The sequence below is a fragment of the Anastrepha obliqua genome, chromosome 3 (genome assembly GCF_027943255.1).
Source record: "Anastrepha obliqua isolate idAnaObli1 chromosome 3, idAnaObli1_1.0, whole genome shotgun sequence".
Classification (NCBI taxonomy): domain Eukaryota; kingdom Metazoa; phylum Arthropoda; class Insecta; order Diptera; family Tephritidae; genus Anastrepha; species Anastrepha obliqua.
Genome location: NC_072894.1, coordinates 29,740,354 through 29,760,615, shown reverse-complemented (window position 1 = coordinate 29,760,615; position 20,262 = coordinate 29,740,354). Strand labels below are relative to the sequence as shown.

Sequence of the window (20,262 nt, the reverse complement as noted above, 5' to 3'; positions counted from 1 at the left end):
TGTTGGCGAATCATTGTAGCCTCTGTGTGATGGTGTTAGAAACCAGCCAGCAGCAATACTGACTTCACATATGAGCTGAATATTCGCAGGTTAGAGCGCGTGGAGATTTGCGAACTCGCCCATCCTGTATGCATTCGCCCGAATCCCGCCCTTGCTTTGTTTAGCCTACACTTGACATCTTCATCTGCTCTGCCGTCGGCCGGGATAGTGCAGCCGAGGTAGCAGAAGCTTGCGGCTAATTAAACTGGGCGCCCATCAACCATTATATGCCTTGCTTGTGTTTGACTCTCATGGCCTTCATCTTCATTTCATTCTTCATCTTATCTGAATTCAAATCTTCAAACCCGTTCTGAAATGTAGTTCTGCAAATGAAAATAAAGTTTTAGGTCTCCATCGTCGAAATCGAGCCTAAGCAAAAATTCGCTGCACAGATCCTAAATATACACAGGTCATTTGATTCTTGTTATGAACTAGGCTTAAAAAGTTATTGAATAAAAAATTGTTAATCCTACCGACTAGCACATCGATGGCACATTTGTATCGTAAAAATAAAGCTGCTCAAATTCAAAGCGTTCCAATAGAGTTTGGTCGAAAGTTGAACGGTTGAAACCAATTTTAAAGCAGATCAAATTGATGGAAAAGTTTTGAAAGTATTTTCGAAGTATTTTTGTGTCCAAGTTCTCTCTGTATTGGAGGCTTTCAACAGCACTCTAAAAACTAGGAAAATGGTACACTAAGGCAAGAATTGAAGTCGAAATCAATGGCAAAGCCCAAAATGACGAAAAAAGAAATGTCGAAATAATTGTCAAAAATAAAAGTATTGAAAAAAAATTTCAAAAAACGTATACCAAACAAACTACATATACATATCTCATCAATCCAACTACGGCAACGACATTATCTTTTCTGCTTTGGTAAACGCTGTTACAATTGAATGAACTGCGGTCATCCACAAGAATAACGCCCTTCTTTTATCTCCGAGATATGTTATATGTCATCCAATATTCAAGGTGAGCAAATGAGGATGGTGACACGAATACATAGCCACTCCACTCCCTCTCTCCTTCACGAGGCATCCCCTGTTTAAAACAAACGTGGCCTTGACGGCTGAGTAAAGGCGAGATAACCTTTCTACAAGCAAGGGGGAAATCCCTACGCCATGCCAGCCTTAAAATAACGGATAACAGAAAACAACGAGGCCTATGCTTCATCTAGGAATTATGGAAAAAATATATATATAATTGGCGTTTAATAACTTTCTTCTGGGTGTTTCGCTAAGCTTCACCCCCCCCCCCCCCCCCCCCCCCCCCTTTTTGTTGTTGTTCCACAAATGGAGCCGAGGCCGAACGATGCATGATTTTTTATGAAATGCTTTTTCGTGGCATAAATACACTCGTAGATTTGTCATTGCCTGCCGAGGGCTAATAGAAATAATTTTTTCCTGCCATTTGGTATCTCGCGCACTTCTGAATGGGAGTCACGCACCAAGTCAGTCTGCTATGGCGGCCAACAGAAACTAAAAACACAACAACAATAAAATGAAAACAGTTGGAAGAAAATACATCGTGTACGGCGAAGTGCGGACACAAATCTCAAGTAATTGGCACTTTTCATTTACCTTGTATTTGTTGCCCGTTTGTGGCACAGTTTGTGCCTTTTCTCATTTTTTTTTACTGACCGTCGTCGTGATAAGAGTAAGCGGACAAATGACAAGTGTTAATGAAAAATTGTATACTCTTCTGGAGCACTTATTTCCATATATCCTAACAACTTAGTATGAGAACGATTGCTCCTATTTTGCAACCATTCTTTCACCCAAACATGTTTTTTTCGTTTTTTTGTTTTCCTAATGCACATGTAAATAACTCCAAGAGTAATCGCGTCATCCGCTTTTTTGTTTCGCATGTTAACAGTAATACGATCGCAACGAAATGATGGTTTATGGATTGGTGTACAGTGTGTGTGCTACAGACTAGGCACAAATCGCAAAAGACATTTATTTTATCAAAATTCTGTAAAAGAAGTTCCAAATTGGCTTGGATGTAGCTGAAATTAGCGATCTCTTTCTAATTACAATCCATTCTCTGCCCGCTAAATTGTTAGATCAATACTTTTTTTCCTTGTTCACTCGACACTCACACTCACTAGGGCCTCGACAAGACTTTTCTAGCGTTGGTTTCGTTAATCTAGATGATTTCTGTCGTTGCTTAGGAACAACGCCTTCTTACTGCTTGGAGCGCCACCTGTGTTTCACATTTTTCTGCCAGAAGAATGGCAAAGAAGATTGAGGACTTCGCTAAATTTGGTGTGTCTGCGCTGTTACCACGGTTGCCCACTTCCTCTTGCTGGCGCCACTGATGCAATGTGTAACTATTTGTTTTTTGCTTGTTTTAACAGCCACAATGCAAATAATGCCCTGACTATTGTGCGAGAGTAAGGATGACATGGATAAGGTTTTGGGTTTGAGGAATGATTTTTTTTTTTTTAAGAACAGAGAAAGTAAGTAAATTTGGAAAAAGGACCGTGCTTTACGTGAGATTCGACCTTTGAGATGGCAGGCTAGTTCACTTGCGCTAGACTACCGAGGCCGATTATACTTATCAATACTTTAAGTGTTGAAAATGTTGTATCTCTGGGAGTCTCGGCTATAAAACTACTTATAGGGTATAGTTTTTTTTTCATTCGAGTAATATATTCGTCAGCACATAAACTTCTTCTTTTGTTATTTTATAGTCAAGCTATTACTATTCTTATGGAAAATCAACTCCACTGAGTGAATGCATTCGCAGTTGTCTGCATTGCGGAATTAAAAATTATAGATCCTATAGAAATTACGTACATCCATCTTAACAAGGTAAGCATCTCAGACAGTGTACTCTGCCCAGAAGAGGATGATGAGACGGCGAACCACTTCCTGTGCGTCTGCCCCGCCTTCGCTCGAATCTTTGGCACTGATGTGTTAAGAAGCGACCACCTCGGCTCCTTTGCACCACAAGATCTACTCTGATTTCATCGGAGATCGGGTAGATTTAATGAAAATTAAAAGGGAATCCGAGTGCAGTACAATGGACCTAATTGTGTCTGAGTGCTGCACGTGCTAGTTGTCCCGAAAAAAATTAAAATAAAAAATCCATCTTAACAAAAAGTTATTTGGGAATATTCACTTTATTGAGAAATAAAGTTCACAAAGAAATTTCTGCAAACGGTATAAGGAAATTGTGCAAATGGTTTTATATTTTTTCAGATTTCTAATTATCTAAATTAATCATCTTTATCTTATATTTTACACACTAGAATAAATTAATTTTAATTTCAAATTAACTTATAAGACTTTCTCCTTGAAACACTGTGCAAACACATCCATACAATGGCTCATACATATGTATGTAAATAACTGTGGCACAGTAGCCCGAACCTGCTGAGCCGTAACCGAAACTCTTGTGGCTAGGAACACACGTTCATGCATATGTATATGCATGTAGCTTGAAAAAATGAATATACATATGTACATATGTATGCACACATGTAATATGTATGATACTTACAATGTCAGTACGATCGAACGAAAGCCTATACATCTCCAGAGCGTTTCGCGCTTACCAAGTTTACCACAATCGAACGCGAGAAGCCGTCAAGCCAGCTGTGGTATGGTACTTAAGAAAAGAAATGCAACGAGGGAGTAGAATAGAAAGAGACGTAACCAGTTTTCGTAGCAATTGCTGGAGCTTCGCCAGGCGCATGCGCGACGGCAAAGTAAAGTTTTAAATGTGATTTGAACGCGCTTGCGAATGGGTTAAATACGCGGAGGTGCTAAATACTTGAAAGGATTTAACGGTGAATTTATTACAATGAAAACAGAAGTAGTTTGAATGATGAGTCAAGCTTAAAAGTGTGTGCGATGTATACAAAACTATAGCAAATATTATATAAAGTGTGACATGCATTCAATGATTTATGTATGAAAAGCGAAACAAGCAAGTGATTGTTTTTTGAATAAATGAAAATGAACAAAATATTATTTATAATTGAAAAATAACGCGACTATATATAATAAAAAGAAAATTAAATAAAATATTTTTAAGCAAAAGCGAACAAACGACAAGATGGCAACATTTATAGCGCATTTATCAGTGCTTTTAGCTGCAACTGTTTTGCTATGTGGTTTTGTGCAATGTGCAAATGAAGCCGAACACACAAAAAATCCAACGACGACGACCACCACTTCGCCCACAAACCCTCCGACGATTACAGAAACTAATGCTGTGCAACTTATGGCTAACAGCACTCGCCTCGCGCGCCTTCTGAAGGTTCTGCAAGACCCCAAGATGTTAGCCGGCAAACGTTACCAAGCAGCTGCGCCACGCTTAATTGCGCGCGGCGATCATTTACAACCAGCCGGTATGCCTTATCGTCGATTGCCAGCGCACGCCGCTGCGCCGTCTTCACCTGCCCCGTACCACAAAGTGCGCCCGCCAATTATGCGTCGCGTACAAAATGGACTACCCATTAATGCTGGACCGCCTCGCTTCACTTTCGAAACTTCCGCGGGCGGTTTAAGCCACCTACCGTCCAAGGGTCCGGTGCCTTTCAATGCAGGCAAAGTAACCGTTTACCGCCCTCCTTTCGGGTACACGCAATTGCATCACCAACCGAACCCAAATGCGTTGGTGCCACAATCCGCTACGGCTTTTCAAGCAACGAAACACCAGCAACAGCAACTCCAGCAACAGCAACACCATGAGGAATACAATTTCAAGGCATCACCTCCATTCAGCGGTAAAGCGATTGTGCGTCCGCTACTACAGCCACACGATCCAAATTATAGACAACACGTACAACAACTGCAGCAGTATGCGGGTAAGCCACAGCAAGTGGTACAGCAATACCCTATACCTCAACAAGAGCAGCAACAGCAAAAACAACAAAAAACTTCACAGTTTCCAACACTGTTCCAGAGCCAGAAACAGTATCCCAATCGACCGCCAACCTTTCACTACGAAACAATGCGCGCCCATGAGGAGCCCGTACTGCATCCGCATGTGAAGCACGAACAACCACCGCCAGGTGGCGCGGGCTATGCCGTATACGAGCACAATGAGCTAGCCGAAGAGGAACCACCTTACGCACATCCAAATGCATACTATCCACCAACACCAATGGCGGAGCAACCTGCACAACAACATCAAAGCTTACGTTTGCAAGCACAACAAACACACCCCGAAACTGCAGCAGCGCAAGAAGCAGAGGAGTACATAAAATTTATGAACTCCAATGACTATTTTCTGCCAAAGCATGAACCCAACTATAAGCGCCTGGATGCACAGCAGGATAGCCATCAACTAGAGCCGAAGGAACAACGTGAGCAACAACAACAACCTACGCACAGTCACTACGCATACAAGCAGCAGCCCCTGGAACACTTACAGTACAGCAAATCAGCAGTCAGTGATAGCACGAGTTCCGGCTCGGCCACCTCTGCTGCCACCAATTACCTAAACCAACCCATACAAGTATCGCAACTATTCTATCAGGAAGATCCCGTGCCCGCCATTGTGCGCGGTAGTTATCAAGCGGGCAACAACTTATTCGTTGTGAACTCGGAGGGTAACAAAGCTGTAAAGCATATAGTGCCACCGCCCTCCACAAGAGCACCCACCACACTGGCGCCAGTGTACCCGAATGTGCGCTATAATACGCTACATAGTCACACGCCAGAGCCGCTGCGCTTCGAATTTACCGAACGCGATGCTGTGCATTCGACATACACTAATTCACCCCCCTCGCTGGGCAATGAGCGCCAACACTTATGGTATAGAACTGCCAATGGGGGGAGCAGTTCCACAACACCAGATTTACCCACATCAAGTACGGGTAACTTTGCAACCGCCACTACCGCTACCGCTGATGATCCGGAGGATGAAGAGGATGTGCATAGCGCCAGTTCGGTAAGTACTCTTACCTAAAACGCTAATGATCTTATCAATTGAAAACTATTTCATTTCAATTTTAAGGACTTTTATGGGCGCATACCGATGCGCAAGTCAACATTAGGAGACGTACCCTCAGAGTCGACATCGCCCGCACCAGTTGAACAGAAGGACACCGAAGACTATTGCGAACGAATATGCGCCAATATCCAAGATGACGATGAAGAAATTGTTTGCGGCTCTGACGGTTATATGTACACCAGCGAGGCGCAAATGGAATGCTACGCCACATGCCTACATATCGGTGAGTAGCGTGAAATACAAAAAGTGGAAGGTGGCGTTGAATTAGAATTGGCTACAATTGCGTCAAATGAGAAATATTGAATAAATGAATATGCTTGACCATTTGCCCGTGTGGACCACACCAAAGCCACTAATTACATTAAATTAGAACTTCACAACGAACTCTAGCGATGTTGTGTGGCTTTCAGCGCGCTATCCAGCTAGAGGATTTCTTGGTAGAATACAAAATTGCAGTACTGAAATAAAACAAACGAAGAGAAGGGGATGAATAAGCGAAAGCAAGTGAAAAGCTTGGAAACTAGAGACTTTCGCGCTTTCACAATTTAACACGCGGTTGAATTCTTTGCTGAATTAAAGCTTGCACATTCAGATGACAAATCTTAGAGTTGAATAAAGCGCTGAAAGCCTTAACGCCTATAACTCAAGGTATGAAGTTCTAGATTATGCGCTGAAAGAAATTAAATGTGCCTAGAACGCCTAAAGGGTTATATATAGTTAGAAGGCCGAAAAAAAGCGAACTTTCCGGAATTGCTTCTGAGAAAACTTTTAAATTTACTTATTTGTACACATATTGTGTTGTCTTTTAACTGTATTTTAAGACTTAGTATTAGTAAAAATATTTATTTGGAAAGGAGCTACAGCTGCTCTCTGGGAGCTCCTCTCAAAAAAGGCGTTTTGCGGTGACCACTATATCTCTGAATTGGATCCTCTGAAATTAAAAAACCAACGCACATAGGGGTATTTGAACAATCTAAGGGGCCAAAAGTATTTTTTGGGTTTAACGTGTGCTAATGGATGTTTCTGAATAAAATCAACTAAAATAATGAAATTAAAACATTTATTGAATGAAATATAATAGGAGAATGAAGAAAGATTTACAAGATCAAACATAAAAAAATATAAACAATTAAAAAAAGCATCCAATCAAATGGTATTATCTAGATTTTCTTCATCGCTACGTGAAGAAAATTCTAGGTTTGGATCAACAGGCATGAGCATTTTCAATGTTTCTGGCAGAAATGATTGGGACTTTCTTCTTTTTATTTGCCTTCTAGAGCTCATTAAGGGGTCCGAACTTAAAAGGAGGCGGTTAAAAATATCCCTGTTGCAATTTTCTCTAGTAAATTTTCGCTCTAGCCAGTAAGAGCGGAAATGCTTATTTCGGGATTCTGCAGCCTCTTCAGAAAGCTGGCCAATTGGTAACAAAGCTCTCTTTATTATAACAGCTCCATGAATAAGTATTTTGTGCATTGTGGGTGTCATGGGATGCCACGGATAAAGATCCACATATAATCGAGCAGTTTCTGTTGCATAAATATCATATTTTTCAGGATTAATTTTATGACCACTAGAAATTGTTTCTAGAATAACTTTCAGTCTATATATTAATTTGTAGCTGATGCCTGTTATATCGGATGCTAATTGAGGATTGTCGAAAAATCTTCGGCTTGTGTTACCATCATTGGTATTACCGAAATTCGCCTTTGGCATATCTATTAACAATCCCGTTTCTTGGCGAAACCTGTCCTGGATCTCTTGTTTTCTCTCTTTCTCGAGGCTTTTTTCAGTTTCTCTTTTTCTTGCTCTATATTTTTTTACTGGCAACTTATAAGCCAAATGGAGAATGCTCTCAAATATTCTTATCCTGGCATGTAGTACCGAAAGGCCGAATTGAATAGCCTCGAAATTAACATCTATTGTTTTATCCAAATTGTTGAAATCCTTTGCGGTTGTGCCGCAAATGTAGCAACGACTGGTTGATGTGGTTCCTGTGGCAGCATTACAGACCTTTCTGTCAACCATTGTCATTATAAATTCGTGTTTCACTGAATAATGTTTGCCACTCAAGTCAAATTCTGTTGCAACCAGACTGTTTATCTGATTATTGACGTGATTAATTTCTTGCTCCGTTACATCAGTAGTCTCTTTGATAAATTTAAATCTTATAGGCCGACAAAATCGAGGAGAAGATGGTGTTGGATTTTCCCATATAGTCTTTTCCATGTTTTGGCCGCATACTATATTAATTTTACAGGAACAAAGCAGCTTTGAAAAATGTTCGTATCTGAATCCGTATCATTTTCAATCTTTTGTTTGAACTGGGTCTGTTGGGACCCGTCGCAACCCCATTTACAAATTAATTTAAGGGTCTCACATTCTTGGACCTTCAATGTTGTTAGTACCTCTTCCAGGTAGTCCGATAATCGTCTAACGGTAAGGTCGACCAAAGGTTGCAATTCGGCTTCCGCACCTGTACTATTTACAGTGCAAGATTCTGGTGGCGGATAACACTTCTTTTTTTCTTTTTGTAAAAGACTATAACAAGGAAAGGATTTCTTATTTGTTCTTCTTATTGTCTCGTATTGGTCTCGTGTTAGATCTGCATCGATGAACATTTGCATTGCTTCCTGGACAGATAAGGGGCAAATTTTATCTTTTGATGACTTTGTTCGATAATAAGCCTTTTTATATTTGGTTGCGCGAGTTGGCGAAGTAATAATTTCTTTTAGCACATTCGAAGCATCTCGTTTTTCTGACTTTCTTAATTCTACTTGCGCAGCATGCACGATAAGGTTTTGATCAAAATTAGAGCGCACTTCCTCAGTTTTTCTTCTTTTAATTCTTTCGCTCAGATCTCCAAAAGATTTACTCGGTCGTCCTGTTCGATTTGAAGGACTGTCAGCAACAACGGGAATGGCGAAGGTTCCGTTCAGCCAAGATTCATTACTTTTTAGGAATACCGCTTCTTTATAATAAGCTTTAGTCCATCGATTTTTAAATTCTGATTTGAAATGTGCAAAATTGCTTTTCAACGTCTCAATTTGATTGTCAGAGAATCCTTTAACAGACATAAACTGATCTTTCAAGAAATTTAGCCTTGCCTCTATGTTGGGTAAATTTTCATTGTTCATGAGGTCAAACAAGTATTTTCTAGTCACAATCCTCATTCCCGATGTTCCCATTGAACCTACAACAAATAAATATTTCGCTTAATCCCTTGTAATGGAAAAGACCTTTTTCATAAAATTTTACCAACAACATTCAAAGTACTAAAATACCGTTTATCCGGACTTATCCGGATCAAATTCTTTGATGAATTGTCAAAACAAGGTACATACTAAACAATTACAATCGAATCTTAACCGGATCTATCTCGATAGTATTACTTATTGACTAACAAATATTATTTTAAGAAAAAAAAGTAGTTTGAGAAGGTGTGTACTTATAGGGTTGAAAAGTTAACTTTAATACTTGAAAATTATAAAGATTCTAATTGATTTCATTCATTACTAATCTGATGCTTCAGAATCCATAACTCTTTACTCCACTGTTGAACACAAAACATAAAATTTCACTTTTAAAGTTTGGGTTTTGCAAGAGTGCCGAGAACAGATAACGTACACGAGGTGATACGATCGAATTCCGACTGCCGTTATCGTATGTCAAATGCTTGTAGGGTGCGCGGGAGGGGCTGGATTTTGTTCTCGGAAGGGTCAGGTACCTCAGGAAGTCATTTTTGTAAATGTATTTATTGTTTTGTTAAATGGACTTTTGACCCCGTAGATCTTTCAAATACCTGTATGTGCAACGGATTTCGTTAAAGTAATGTTAAATCTAGTAATTAATCGAAGGAATAAGCAAAATAAATTTGTTTTTGACCAAATAAATTTTTTTTTACTTTTAACCAAAATTTCGGCCTTAAATTGTTTCTTCTTCTTAATTGGCGCGATAACCGCTTACGCGATTTTGGCCGAGATTAACAAAGCGCGCCAGTCGTTTCTTTCTCGTGCTAACCGGCGCCAGTTGGACACACCAAGTGAAGCCAAGTCCTCCACCTGATCTTTCCTCTGCTACCACCAGCTGGTACCGCATCGAATACTTTCAAAGCCGGAGCGTTTGTATCCATTCGGACGACATGACCCAGCCAACGAAGCCGCTGGATCTTTATTCACTGCGCTACGTCTATGTCGGTCGTCGTAAAGCTCATACAGCTCATCGTTCCATCGTCTACGATATTCGCCGTTGCCAACGTGCAAAGGTCCAAAAATCTTACGCAGAATCTTTCTCTCGAACACTCCAAGCGTCGCTTCATCGGATGTTGTCATCGTCCAAGCTTCTGCGCCATACGTTAGGACGGGCATGATGAGAGTCTTGTAGAGTGTTAGTTTTGTTCGACGAGAGAGGACTTTACTGCTCAATTGCCTACTTAGTCCAAAGTAGCACTTGTTGGCAAGAGAGATTCTACGTTGGATTTCAAGGCTGACATTGTTTTCGGTGTTAATGCTGGTTCCTAAAAACACAAAGTCTTTTACAACCTCAAAATTATAACTGTCAACAGTGACGTGGGTGCCGATACGCGAGTGCGCCGACTGTTTGTTTGAAGACAGGAGGTGCTTCGTTTTGCTCTCGTTCACCACCAAACCCATTCGCTTTGCCTCTTTATACAGTTTGGAGAAGGCAGAACTAACAGCGCGGTTGTTAAGGCCGATGATGTCAATATCATCGGCATACGCCAGCAATTGTACGCTCTTATAAAAAATTGTGCCTGAGCGATTAAGTTCTGCGGCTCGTACGATGCTCTCCAACATTATCAACCTTAAATTGTTTATAAAAACCAAAATATTTATCAGTGAGAAAAAATCTTCTATTACTTACAAAAAAATAAATATATGTATGTAAGAAGCTCGTGTTAATATTTGAGACTAATCGGTTTAGCCGTTTTCGAGTAATGTTGGTCACTGACTTTGAAAACACCATTTTGAGAAAAACCCGTTTAATGCTTTTCGACCACTTTCTTATAAAATTTAATTTTTTTTCTTGCTTTAATTGCAGATGTAACAGTGCAAAGTAAAGGCTCCTGTAACACCCGGTAGATGAGCAACACCCTATTCATGCGCCATCTATGCAGCAGTACGAAACCCGACCTGTCGAAGGCACACTAACTGACAATTAGCGAATTTCTAATTTATTTAAATTTTATTTACATTTATTTTATTTCAACGTTATTTTGGTAATACGTTTTTTAGTTACTAAGGCCCATTTGTAATTTATATTTATTTATTTGAGTGAGATGCAGCTGAAATGAGAATAAAATAACCAATACAGAAAACATACAGTGGTGTGCGTGATTTATTAGAGAAATTCGTAAAATGTCGTGCTGAGAAATGTGTTTAAATGAATGTGTATGCGACGGAAATTTAGTCTTAACTTAAAAAACACTGGGCATGGTTTTTATCAGCTCTCAGAAATATGCATGCGCATAGCTATTACGCTATAACCCTCAGTTCGCTCCATGATAAGCAAAGAGTTGCCATTTCGGAATCGGTTGATCTTCGCCAAGTTGCACGAGGTGTTCCAACTGAACGTCCTACTTGTTGGAATGGGTTTCACCTTAACGCTTATATAGAGCAACACAGATTTAACACTTATTAATGTTATTTTTCTGCCAAAGAGGCGCGAGAATACCAAATGCAACCTCCCTGACAGAGCCTCTACTTGCGTCGACAATATTGCCGAGGTAGCAAAACTTCTCCACGCTCAAGAACTGGTGCCTATCGACCTCCAATTACTCAGAGGTGGTACTGTTGAGATACAAGGCCTTAGTTTTGTTGACGTTGATTTTAAGTCCAGTCGAACGAATTTGCTGTTGCGCGGGCGTTGTCATAGCCTTAGCTTAGGTGACAGTAAGCAGATGTCATCGGCATAGGCCAGGTTTCTCAACATGGTGTTATCAAGCTTCCATTGAATGCCACGTCGATCACCAACAGGAAGAGTAGAGTTCATGATATCATCGGTAACCCAAAAGAAAAATAATTGGTAAGAGAATAGACGCTTGCCCCGCTCCACTCTCAACTCGAAAAGGCTCTGACAGCGCACCTTTGTGGAGCACCCGGCAATTTGCGCCGCGATAGCTTTCCTTAAAAAGAGGTACCAGTTTTGCCCGGATAGCTCTTTTCCGCAGAGCTGCCCATATGCATTCGCGCTTCACGCTGTCAAAGGCCTCTTCGAAGTCAATAATGTCCTATGCTCTACAAGGAGTTGAAAGAAAGCATAAGTATGTACACAGGGTGCGGGACTCGAAATGTTAGTTGCCTAAATGACAATCCAGAGTATTGTTTACAAGAGCGCGGAAGCATTTTTCCGAGAGTAAACGCCAGTCAAACGTAATAGTGATTGCTTTATATAATATTTGACTGGAAAATCACAACAAGCAATTTTTCATGAGCTCGAGCACCTTAAATTAAAACAGTTTTTGTTTATTGTACTATTACTCGTTACAATCGCAGCGTGAAACGTCTTGGAGGTGGTCATCAAAAGACTGTAACGACACGTGAAATCATTCCAAAAGTGAAGAAGCGACTTTAGCGAAATCCCCGATAAAGTGCCAATCAAATGGCGAAGAAACTGAAAATATCTGACCGTAGCATTCGCCGCATACTGAAAAATGATCTCAAGGTTAAGGCTTGCAAGATCCAAACGGCGCATGATCTCACACCAAAGCAGCAAGAAGTCAGATTTAAGATAGCGAAGGAGTTGCTTCGCTGGCCCAAAGGGGTCAATTTCCGAACATTGTGTTTTTTGAGGAGAAAATTTTTCAAAATTCGTTAACTCCCAAAAATTGCATCGGAATACTTCGATATTATACTCATTTGGATTCCCGGTCATAGCCGCATAGAGGGGGCTAATGAGCTGGTTAGACAGGGGACTCTTGAGATGGCTTCATCGCAATATGAGAGGATTGAGAACACGTGGTCTGTTACTGGAAAGATGGGCCTCGCGTCAACTCAGCGAGCGTTGGGCTAGTGCACAAACGTGCAAAATCACGAGATCCTTCTGGCCACCGGTAGATCGGGGGCGTTCGAGAGAACTTCTAAGGCTAACAAAGCAGCAGCTATCGAATTTGGTAAGTATGCTTACCGGACAATGTCCCTTAGCTTTAAGCCCTTTTGCTTTAAGCCCTTTCTCCAGAAGCTGTCTGGAGAACGAGCTGGAATCATCGCAGCACCTTCTTCTTCCCTGCTCTAGTCGGGCAAAGGTTTAAGCATCTGGAGTCTCACTTTTTCGCTACACCGGCGGATATTGCGGATTAAAATATCCCACATCTGGTGAACTTCATCAATAGCTTGAAGCGGTTAATACAAACGTAAATCGCCACTGTTGGTCGTTATCCTATAATCCAAGCATCTTCTTCCTTTTTCCACTTGTCTGGATTCTTTCCTTTCCTCTTCTTATTTTCTCCTCTTCTCCCCCTGCATGGTACCACAACGAACAAATTTTAAATTTTTGTTCAAGTGAGCCCCCTCTCCGCGGCAGCCATTTAAGGGGTTACATGGGTTTCGTGGATTCAAAAAATTAATTTGGCTTATTATCTTCTACAACATATCAAGAATATTATCCTAAATTTTAAAGTCGATCCGAATAATAGTTTCGGAGATACAGCCTTTGGAAGGTGTGCGCTCCAAGCCACTTTTATTGTTATTCAAAACTTTAAACTCGTTTTTCTCGGAACCGTGTTTTCAAAGTCGGTTGTCAAATATTTTCGAAAACTACTTAACCGATCTTGATGAAATTTTACACAAGTGTTGGAGATACAATTTACTCGTGCTTGAATGAAGGATTTTTTTTTTTCAATTACAACTATTTAAAAAAAAACAAAATGTCAAGCAAATTTGACCGAAATTTTCATTTTTTTGGAAAAATGTCTGCCAAAATTCCAATTTTCACTTTTTTCCTTTCCTCGTTCAAGCACGAGTTTACAGTCTTAACTAAAACGCTTATTTTTGTTTTTTTTTCATTTTTGATGATCCTGTCAGGTCACCGGAAATGACGTCACAATGGAGAAGTTTTAATGTTTTTTTTTTTAATTTCAGAAATTATTCTTTAAATATGTATCTATAAGATAGAAAAAAGTATTAAATAAATAATTTTGTACATAGAAACAAAAATATTGAAATTAGGCCTTTTTTTACCCGAAACCCATGTAACCCTTTAACCTATCTTAGCCTTTTGGAAATGGTGAAAATGCAGACGACCAAAAAATTCACATTTAATGCCATTTGAAGATGCAAACGGTTTCTTTTTCAAAAATCTCGCTATATTTTTTCAAGAAGATATTTTTGAAAATATTTCTCGAATATATTAATGAATTTCGTCCGCGTATTTCCTCTTTTGGCTTAAATTTTACGAAAATTTTAAAAACTATTAACTCTTCCTAAACGTTTTTTTTCTTTTGCACTACATCGCCGTCTGTAATTTTCATAGTTTTTCAACTCATTAGTAGCGACATCTACCAATTCAGTACATCACTCAACAATTGCAATAAATAACATGCCGAAGTTATGTGGCAACGTTACGCGATATACAATGTGACATTTACGTTTGACATTTAACTTGCGCTGTTTGAGTGCAAAAAAAATAAGCAATTACCGTCGATATTGTGATTTTTTGCAATTTAAGAACAAATTTTAAAAATTGTGAAAAGATGACGACTTACCTGACCGACAGTGATGGTAAATTTATACCAGCGACTCAAAGACCGGATGGTACTTGGCGGAAAGCTCGCCGTGTCAAAGATGGTTATGTGCCGCAGGAAGAGGTGCCCTTGTACGAGAGCAAAGGCAAACAGTTTGCACAACGTAAGAGCACACTACCGCCTGGCATGTGTCCCCTAGTCGCCGAGCAGACCAAAAAGGAGCGTGAAAAGCAGGAACGCGCCAAAGCCAAAAAGTTGGCAAAACAGGAGGATAATCAACCAGCTTCAAAAGCGGGGAGTGGGAACAATAAAAAACCAAAGCAAACTCAATCACCTGGCTTGCTGGTACTAGCCAACAGTGATACTACTAAAGCAGCATTACCAAAAGCGAATGCTAACACTAATAAGGTAACGACATCAGGTGCAAACGTCAACGAAGCAGTAGCGAATCTGGCGAACGATTTACAAAGCACTTTAAAAGTGCAACCAGATGATGGGCAAGAAGCGTCAAAGAAAATGAAAAAGCTACGCAAAAAACTACGAGAGATTGAAACTATCGAGCAGCGTATTAAAAGTGGTGAGCTCAAAAAACCCGAAAAAGATCAACTTGACAAAGTGAAGCGAAAAAAGGAGATACTCAAGGAAATTAAGCAGTTGGAAGAAGAAGAAGCGGCGTTAGACAAGTGCAAAACTAACAACTGAAATAGGCATGCTTAAGAGGAGTTAAGCGCGCACTAATTCAGCTCTGGAGTGCCATGGAAATACATATGTACGTAAATACATGTAAATGCTGTACACCATCACCCACAGATTACCTACTCTTGAGATGGGCTAACAATACATATACGTATAATTCATGCATACATAAATAATTGTGCTAGTGTTAATATTTTAACATCCTAATAATTTTACTATTTATGCGCGACAGGTTTCTTTTCTTAGATACTTGTCGTCCGTTATTATTATTTTTTTTAATTGGTTTTGCGCTTTGCAAGTTTTGTTTATAAATATGTGCGCAAAATCGCAATCGAGGTAATGCTGTTAAAGAATCAACGCAATGGCGCAATTTAGATATAAGAAAATGCATATTTACAGGCGAAAATTATATTTCAGTTGCGTTGCTTGCTATAATGAATCTATTACTCAGTTACATTTGTATTTTGCGTTTTTTTAGTTATAATTTAAAAAAGTGCATTTTTCAGTTATATCTATACTTTTTTTTAACCTTTCGTCCTCGGATGTCCAATTTGTGTCCTTTCGTGAAATTTGTACATGAACCTTCAAAGCTAGTTGCGTCCACAAAGTATGAAGCAATCGGAATATCTCAATTTTATATTATAATACAGCATTACCTTATCTTATATTAAATATTTATGCAAAAACAAAAACAAAGAACAAGAAAATTGTACAACTGCCTAAAACTTGCGCATTCTGTTTTCATGCAAAGACAAAATTATAAAGTAGTACTAAGCAAAAACTGAAACAACAACAAATAAATGCTTGCTAGTAGAGTAAGAATGAGGTTACGTTTAGTATTTTTAAGCGGTGGAAAACGATTGAAAAGCATTTAAAAATGTCCATACCATTAATGAGATTGTCAGAAATGTAAAGATACAAACAAACGTACTAAATAAGCCAACAAATTAAGCGAAGATGACTCCAAAGATGACGATAAATCAAACTGTATAAAGTAGCAGTGTTACTTTTATAATAAATATGTATTTGTAAAATAGAATTTGTGAATGTGTGCGATGGTACTTCATTTAAAAATAAATTATAAGAAGAAAAAAACGAATTATGACTATTGTACTTTTACTTTTTAAAAATAATTTTACAGTTTTATGTGAGGTCTATTGTAGTTTACATTGTAATGCATATTATAAACAAATTTAATATTTATGTATAGTTTGTAGAGTTGAAGTCAATATTGAAAACAAACAAAGTTGTGAATCTTGTAAACTCCAGCAACATTTAGAATCAAATAAATGTTTATCAATGAATATAATGAGTATTTTTAGAAAAGAGAAACAATAAAATATCAAAGAAATTCTTAGAAAAGTGTAATTCATTGCATATTCAAGTGTGATTCAAATAAACATACAGTGGTCACACAATTTATTCGTACGCCATGCGTAGTACGTAAAAAACTTTAGCTTTGCGCAAAATATTTGCTGTGGCAATACATATATAAGGTTTTCCAACAAGAGGTGTTATTTTGATATCCAAAGAAAAATGTTATCTTTTAATATATTATTAAAGATTGGATGTTTATTTCATTATAAAGAGAAGGTATGCCGTTAATAGTGGAAAGTAACATCAGGCAAATGACCACCACGATCACGCTTACAGGACAATATCCTTTTCATGAAATTTTCCATAACCGCGTTGCAAAGTGGCTGCCTTAAGTCCTCGGTAGCCTCACGAATTCCATCTTTGCGGCCTTGAATCGTCCCTGGGCTGTTGGCGTAGATCTTCTCTTTCACGTGGCCCCAAAGAAAAAAGGCATAAGGCGTTAAATCACAAGATCTCGGTGGCCAATTGTGATCACCTCTTCGAGAGATAACACAGTCCTGAAAATTTTCCCGTAAAAGATCAATGGTTTCGTTGCTTGTGGGGCACGTAGCGCCGTCTTGTTGAAAATAAACGTTGTCCAGATCAATACCACCCAATTCCGGCCATAAAAAATCGTTAATCATCTCTCGATAGCGCAATCCATTCACGAATAACACCTGTTATTGAAAACCCCTATACTTGTTTTTGTTGTTTTAGCATTAACTCTGCCCGGTCAGTGTAGTGTAATCACCGGTCGTCTTCGCCTAGCTCATCTAACGGCAGGCCGAGGAAACTAGCTGCTTCGACAGGTTGAGTCCAGATGGAGAGGGGTGTTAGATGAGTGGGCTTGGATTTCTTTTGGGTCATTGTAAGAATGCTACATTCCTGATTAATTGCCGCAACCCCCGTTATTTTAACTCACACTGAGGAGTTCCAAGTTCAGCTCATGATACTGTTGTTGCAAAAGTAACAGTAAAAATCGTTTGTGTTTTCACTAATTGTGCTGAAAACGAAATAATATTAGTTTTTCTTAGTTTTTATCGTCGATTCAGTTTCAGTTGAGCGTAATATCTCGATTGAAAGCGACAAAATGGGACGAAGTGCGGAATTACCATTAGAACAGCGTAAAATAGTTATTAAATTGTACTTAGAAAACAAGTATCTGCGCGAAATCGGCTAAACAATTGGCAAAACGCATTCTACGGTGCAAAGTGTTACCACTAATTACATTAGATTAGGTTAGGTTGGTATGGTTGCACAAGGAATGAGCACGCTTGGACGAAGATCAACGGTTTCGTCCTTTGTGATACCATTATGAAGGAGGTGGAGTGAAGAGAAAAACCGATGGAATGCAGTGAGAGGACGGGGAGAAGTGGTGGTGGGATGGTTAGGAGGGTAGGTTTTAGTGTGTGGGGATTACAAACCATGACTGTGCTGCGTTTGCGTCAACCGCTTTATGCTGCTGATGAAATTCATCAGATTTTTAATGTCAACGCCAGACGTAGCAAGGCAGTAAGAGCCAAGATGAATGGATCTTAGCCCCGCCATAGCAGGGCAGCTAAGGAGAAAGTGCTGAGATGATTCCACCTCATTCTCCATACATCCAGCGCAAAAAGGACTCGAGGTAATTCCAAGCCTCACAGCATGCACTCCTTGCGCACATCTGTGAACCCACGAGTTTCGAGAGTTGATATTTTGTCAACCTCAGAAGCTCGCCCGAGCGCCCCCGGTCCACACGTCGCCAGAAGGATTTCGCGACCTTATAAGTTTGTGTACTTGCCCAACGTTCGCTGAGTTGGCGCGAAGCCCATCTTTCCAGGAGCAGACTACGGGTAGTCAAGGAGATCCCAATTATCTCCCTTCGCGGGGAAATCACCTCACATGATGTGCCCTGTCTGGCCACCTCTTCCGCCTCACAGTTTCTCGCAATGTCCCTGTTACCAGGAACCCAGATAAAGCTTATGTCAAAGAATTCGGACGCAGTCGAAAGTGAGGTCAGGCATTCCCCCAAGATCCTCTCCAGCTACCCAAGGACGGTGTCCTCGCTCTCCGAGGCCAGAAGCCTGATGTTTATGACGGACTCCGGTAAAGAACGAACGTCATCAGCATTGTCTCCCTCCGACGTGACGGATGCACTTCCATGTCTACAGGTGCTTCCTCTACTGTGGGCCTTACTTCTCCCAGCACCTCCAGATGTACAGGGGCATCTCCTATGTCATCGGTTTGGTAGACCTTAAGAACTCCCTTTTCGAAGCCATAGTTGAAGAACACCTTTGCTTCAGCGAAAGGACTCAGAGACTCTGCATTCAGCAAAATCAGGGCTTATTGCGCTTACGTTCATACTGGTAAATTGGAAGCTAATCACCATGAAGTTGGAAATTTTACCTTTAGCGAAAAAACAATGAGCAAATACGTATGTATATTTAAAACTTCTGCAAGAAAAATTGATTGAAAACGCTAGAAAATTACAAATTGAAGATGACTCTCGCTTTTATGAAGTTAACGACCCTAAGCCCAAGTCACGAATAATACAGACCTGGTTAATATATAAATGTACCCACATTGCCGAAACTCCTGCAGAATCGCCGGATTTGAACGGCATCAAAAGTTTGTGGTCGGTTTTGAAGACAAATATAAGAAAAATTACATCCATATCAAAACTGATCTTAAAAAAGCGATACTTGAAGAGGATACACTTTTGGGTATATTATGTTGAGAAATGAAATAAAGCAAAATAAATAATATGGCTGCATACTCTGTTTTTCCATTTTCGCAAAATATTATGAAATATAGAACACTTTACAAAAAAAATCGTATCTGTATCAAATAAGGTGTGAGTGACTTTAGTTTACAAGGGGCATACGTCATACCCATGAAGGAAAGAATAATGAAATGGCGCCTATCGTGGTACCGTTACTTTGCTCTCAGCAAATTTCACAATGAGTGACGTGATATTAGCTCAATTGCTGACCAGTATGGCCAGATTACCTTTATCGTAACTTTATTTAGCGATTGCGGTTATTGTTGATGTTCTTCTCGTTCCAGCAGTCCAATCACTCTCTCGCTACTGCAGGTTGCCTAGCTTTGGATATAAAAACGCACTAAAATGCCCATTTAAAGAAAGCAAAATACCAAGTTTCTATTGAATTACTTAAACAACTTTTTATGCGTAAAAAATTGTTTTTAAAATATGCGTTTTTTAAATAATTTTGTTGTAGTTATGTACAATTTAATTTATGAGTTTTTTGTCAAGAAATACTCTTTTGTTAAGAAAACGACTTTTTTGCTATATTTCAGGTTATGTAGCAAGGTAAGGTACATTTTTTGTAAAAATGATGCTTATTTTTACTATGAATACACCTCTTGATGCTCTATGTCCCACTAAGGATTGAGGACCGAAAGAAACGATTACACCACTATGGTTTTAATTAAAACTCGAATAATCATCGGTGAGGTAGGCAGCGGCACGGTAAAATGCTCTGTCAACAGGGGACCCCTCAGGGAGGA

The 20,262-nt window shown here is 39.5% G+C and overlaps 2 protein-coding genes across 2 annotated transcripts; both read left to right on the top strand.

Annotated features, from left to right (window-relative positions):
- The first annotated feature begins 4,103 nt into the window (after positions 1-4,103).
- On the top strand, positions 4,104-11,255 carry LOC129241903 (putative uncharacterized protein DDB_G0291608). Its single transcript, XM_054878454.1, has 3 exons — positions 4,104-5,945; positions 6,012-6,231; positions 11,064-11,255. Exons 1-3 carry the CDS (start codon positions 4,104-4,106, stop codon positions 11,102-11,104), a joined length of 2,103 nt encoding a protein of 700 aa, XP_054734429.1. The 3' UTR covers positions 11,105-11,255.
- Positions 11,256-14,620: 3,365 nt separating this feature from the next.
- Positions 14,621-16,767, top strand: LOC129242666 (partner of Y14 and mago). Its single transcript, XM_054879445.1, has one exon. The coding sequence runs from the start codon at positions 14,713-14,715 to the stop codon at positions 15,403-15,405; it is 693 nt and encodes a 230-aa protein (XP_054735420.1). The 5' UTR covers positions 14,621-14,712; the 3' UTR covers positions 15,406-16,767.
- The last annotated feature ends 3,495 nt before the right edge of the window (positions 16,768-20,262 follow it).

Excerpts from the sequence above, each read along its gene's own strand:
- LOC129241903 (XM_054878454.1), top strand. The coding sequence starts at position 4,104 with ATGGCAACATTTATAGCGCATTTATCAGTGCTTTTAGCTGCAACTGTT. Across the intron at positions 5,946-6,011 it reads ATGTGCATAGCGCCAGTTCG|GACTTTTATGGGCGCATACC; the intron begins GTAAGTACTCTT and ends TTCAATTTTAAG. Across the intron at positions 6,232-11,063 it reads CGCCACATGCCTACATATCG|ATGTAACAGTGCAAAGTAAA; the intron begins GTGAGTAGCGTG and ends CTTTAATTGCAG.
- LOC129242666 (XM_054879445.1), top strand. The coding sequence starts at position 14,713 with ATGACGACTTACCTGACCGACAGTGATGGTAAATTTATACCAGCGACT.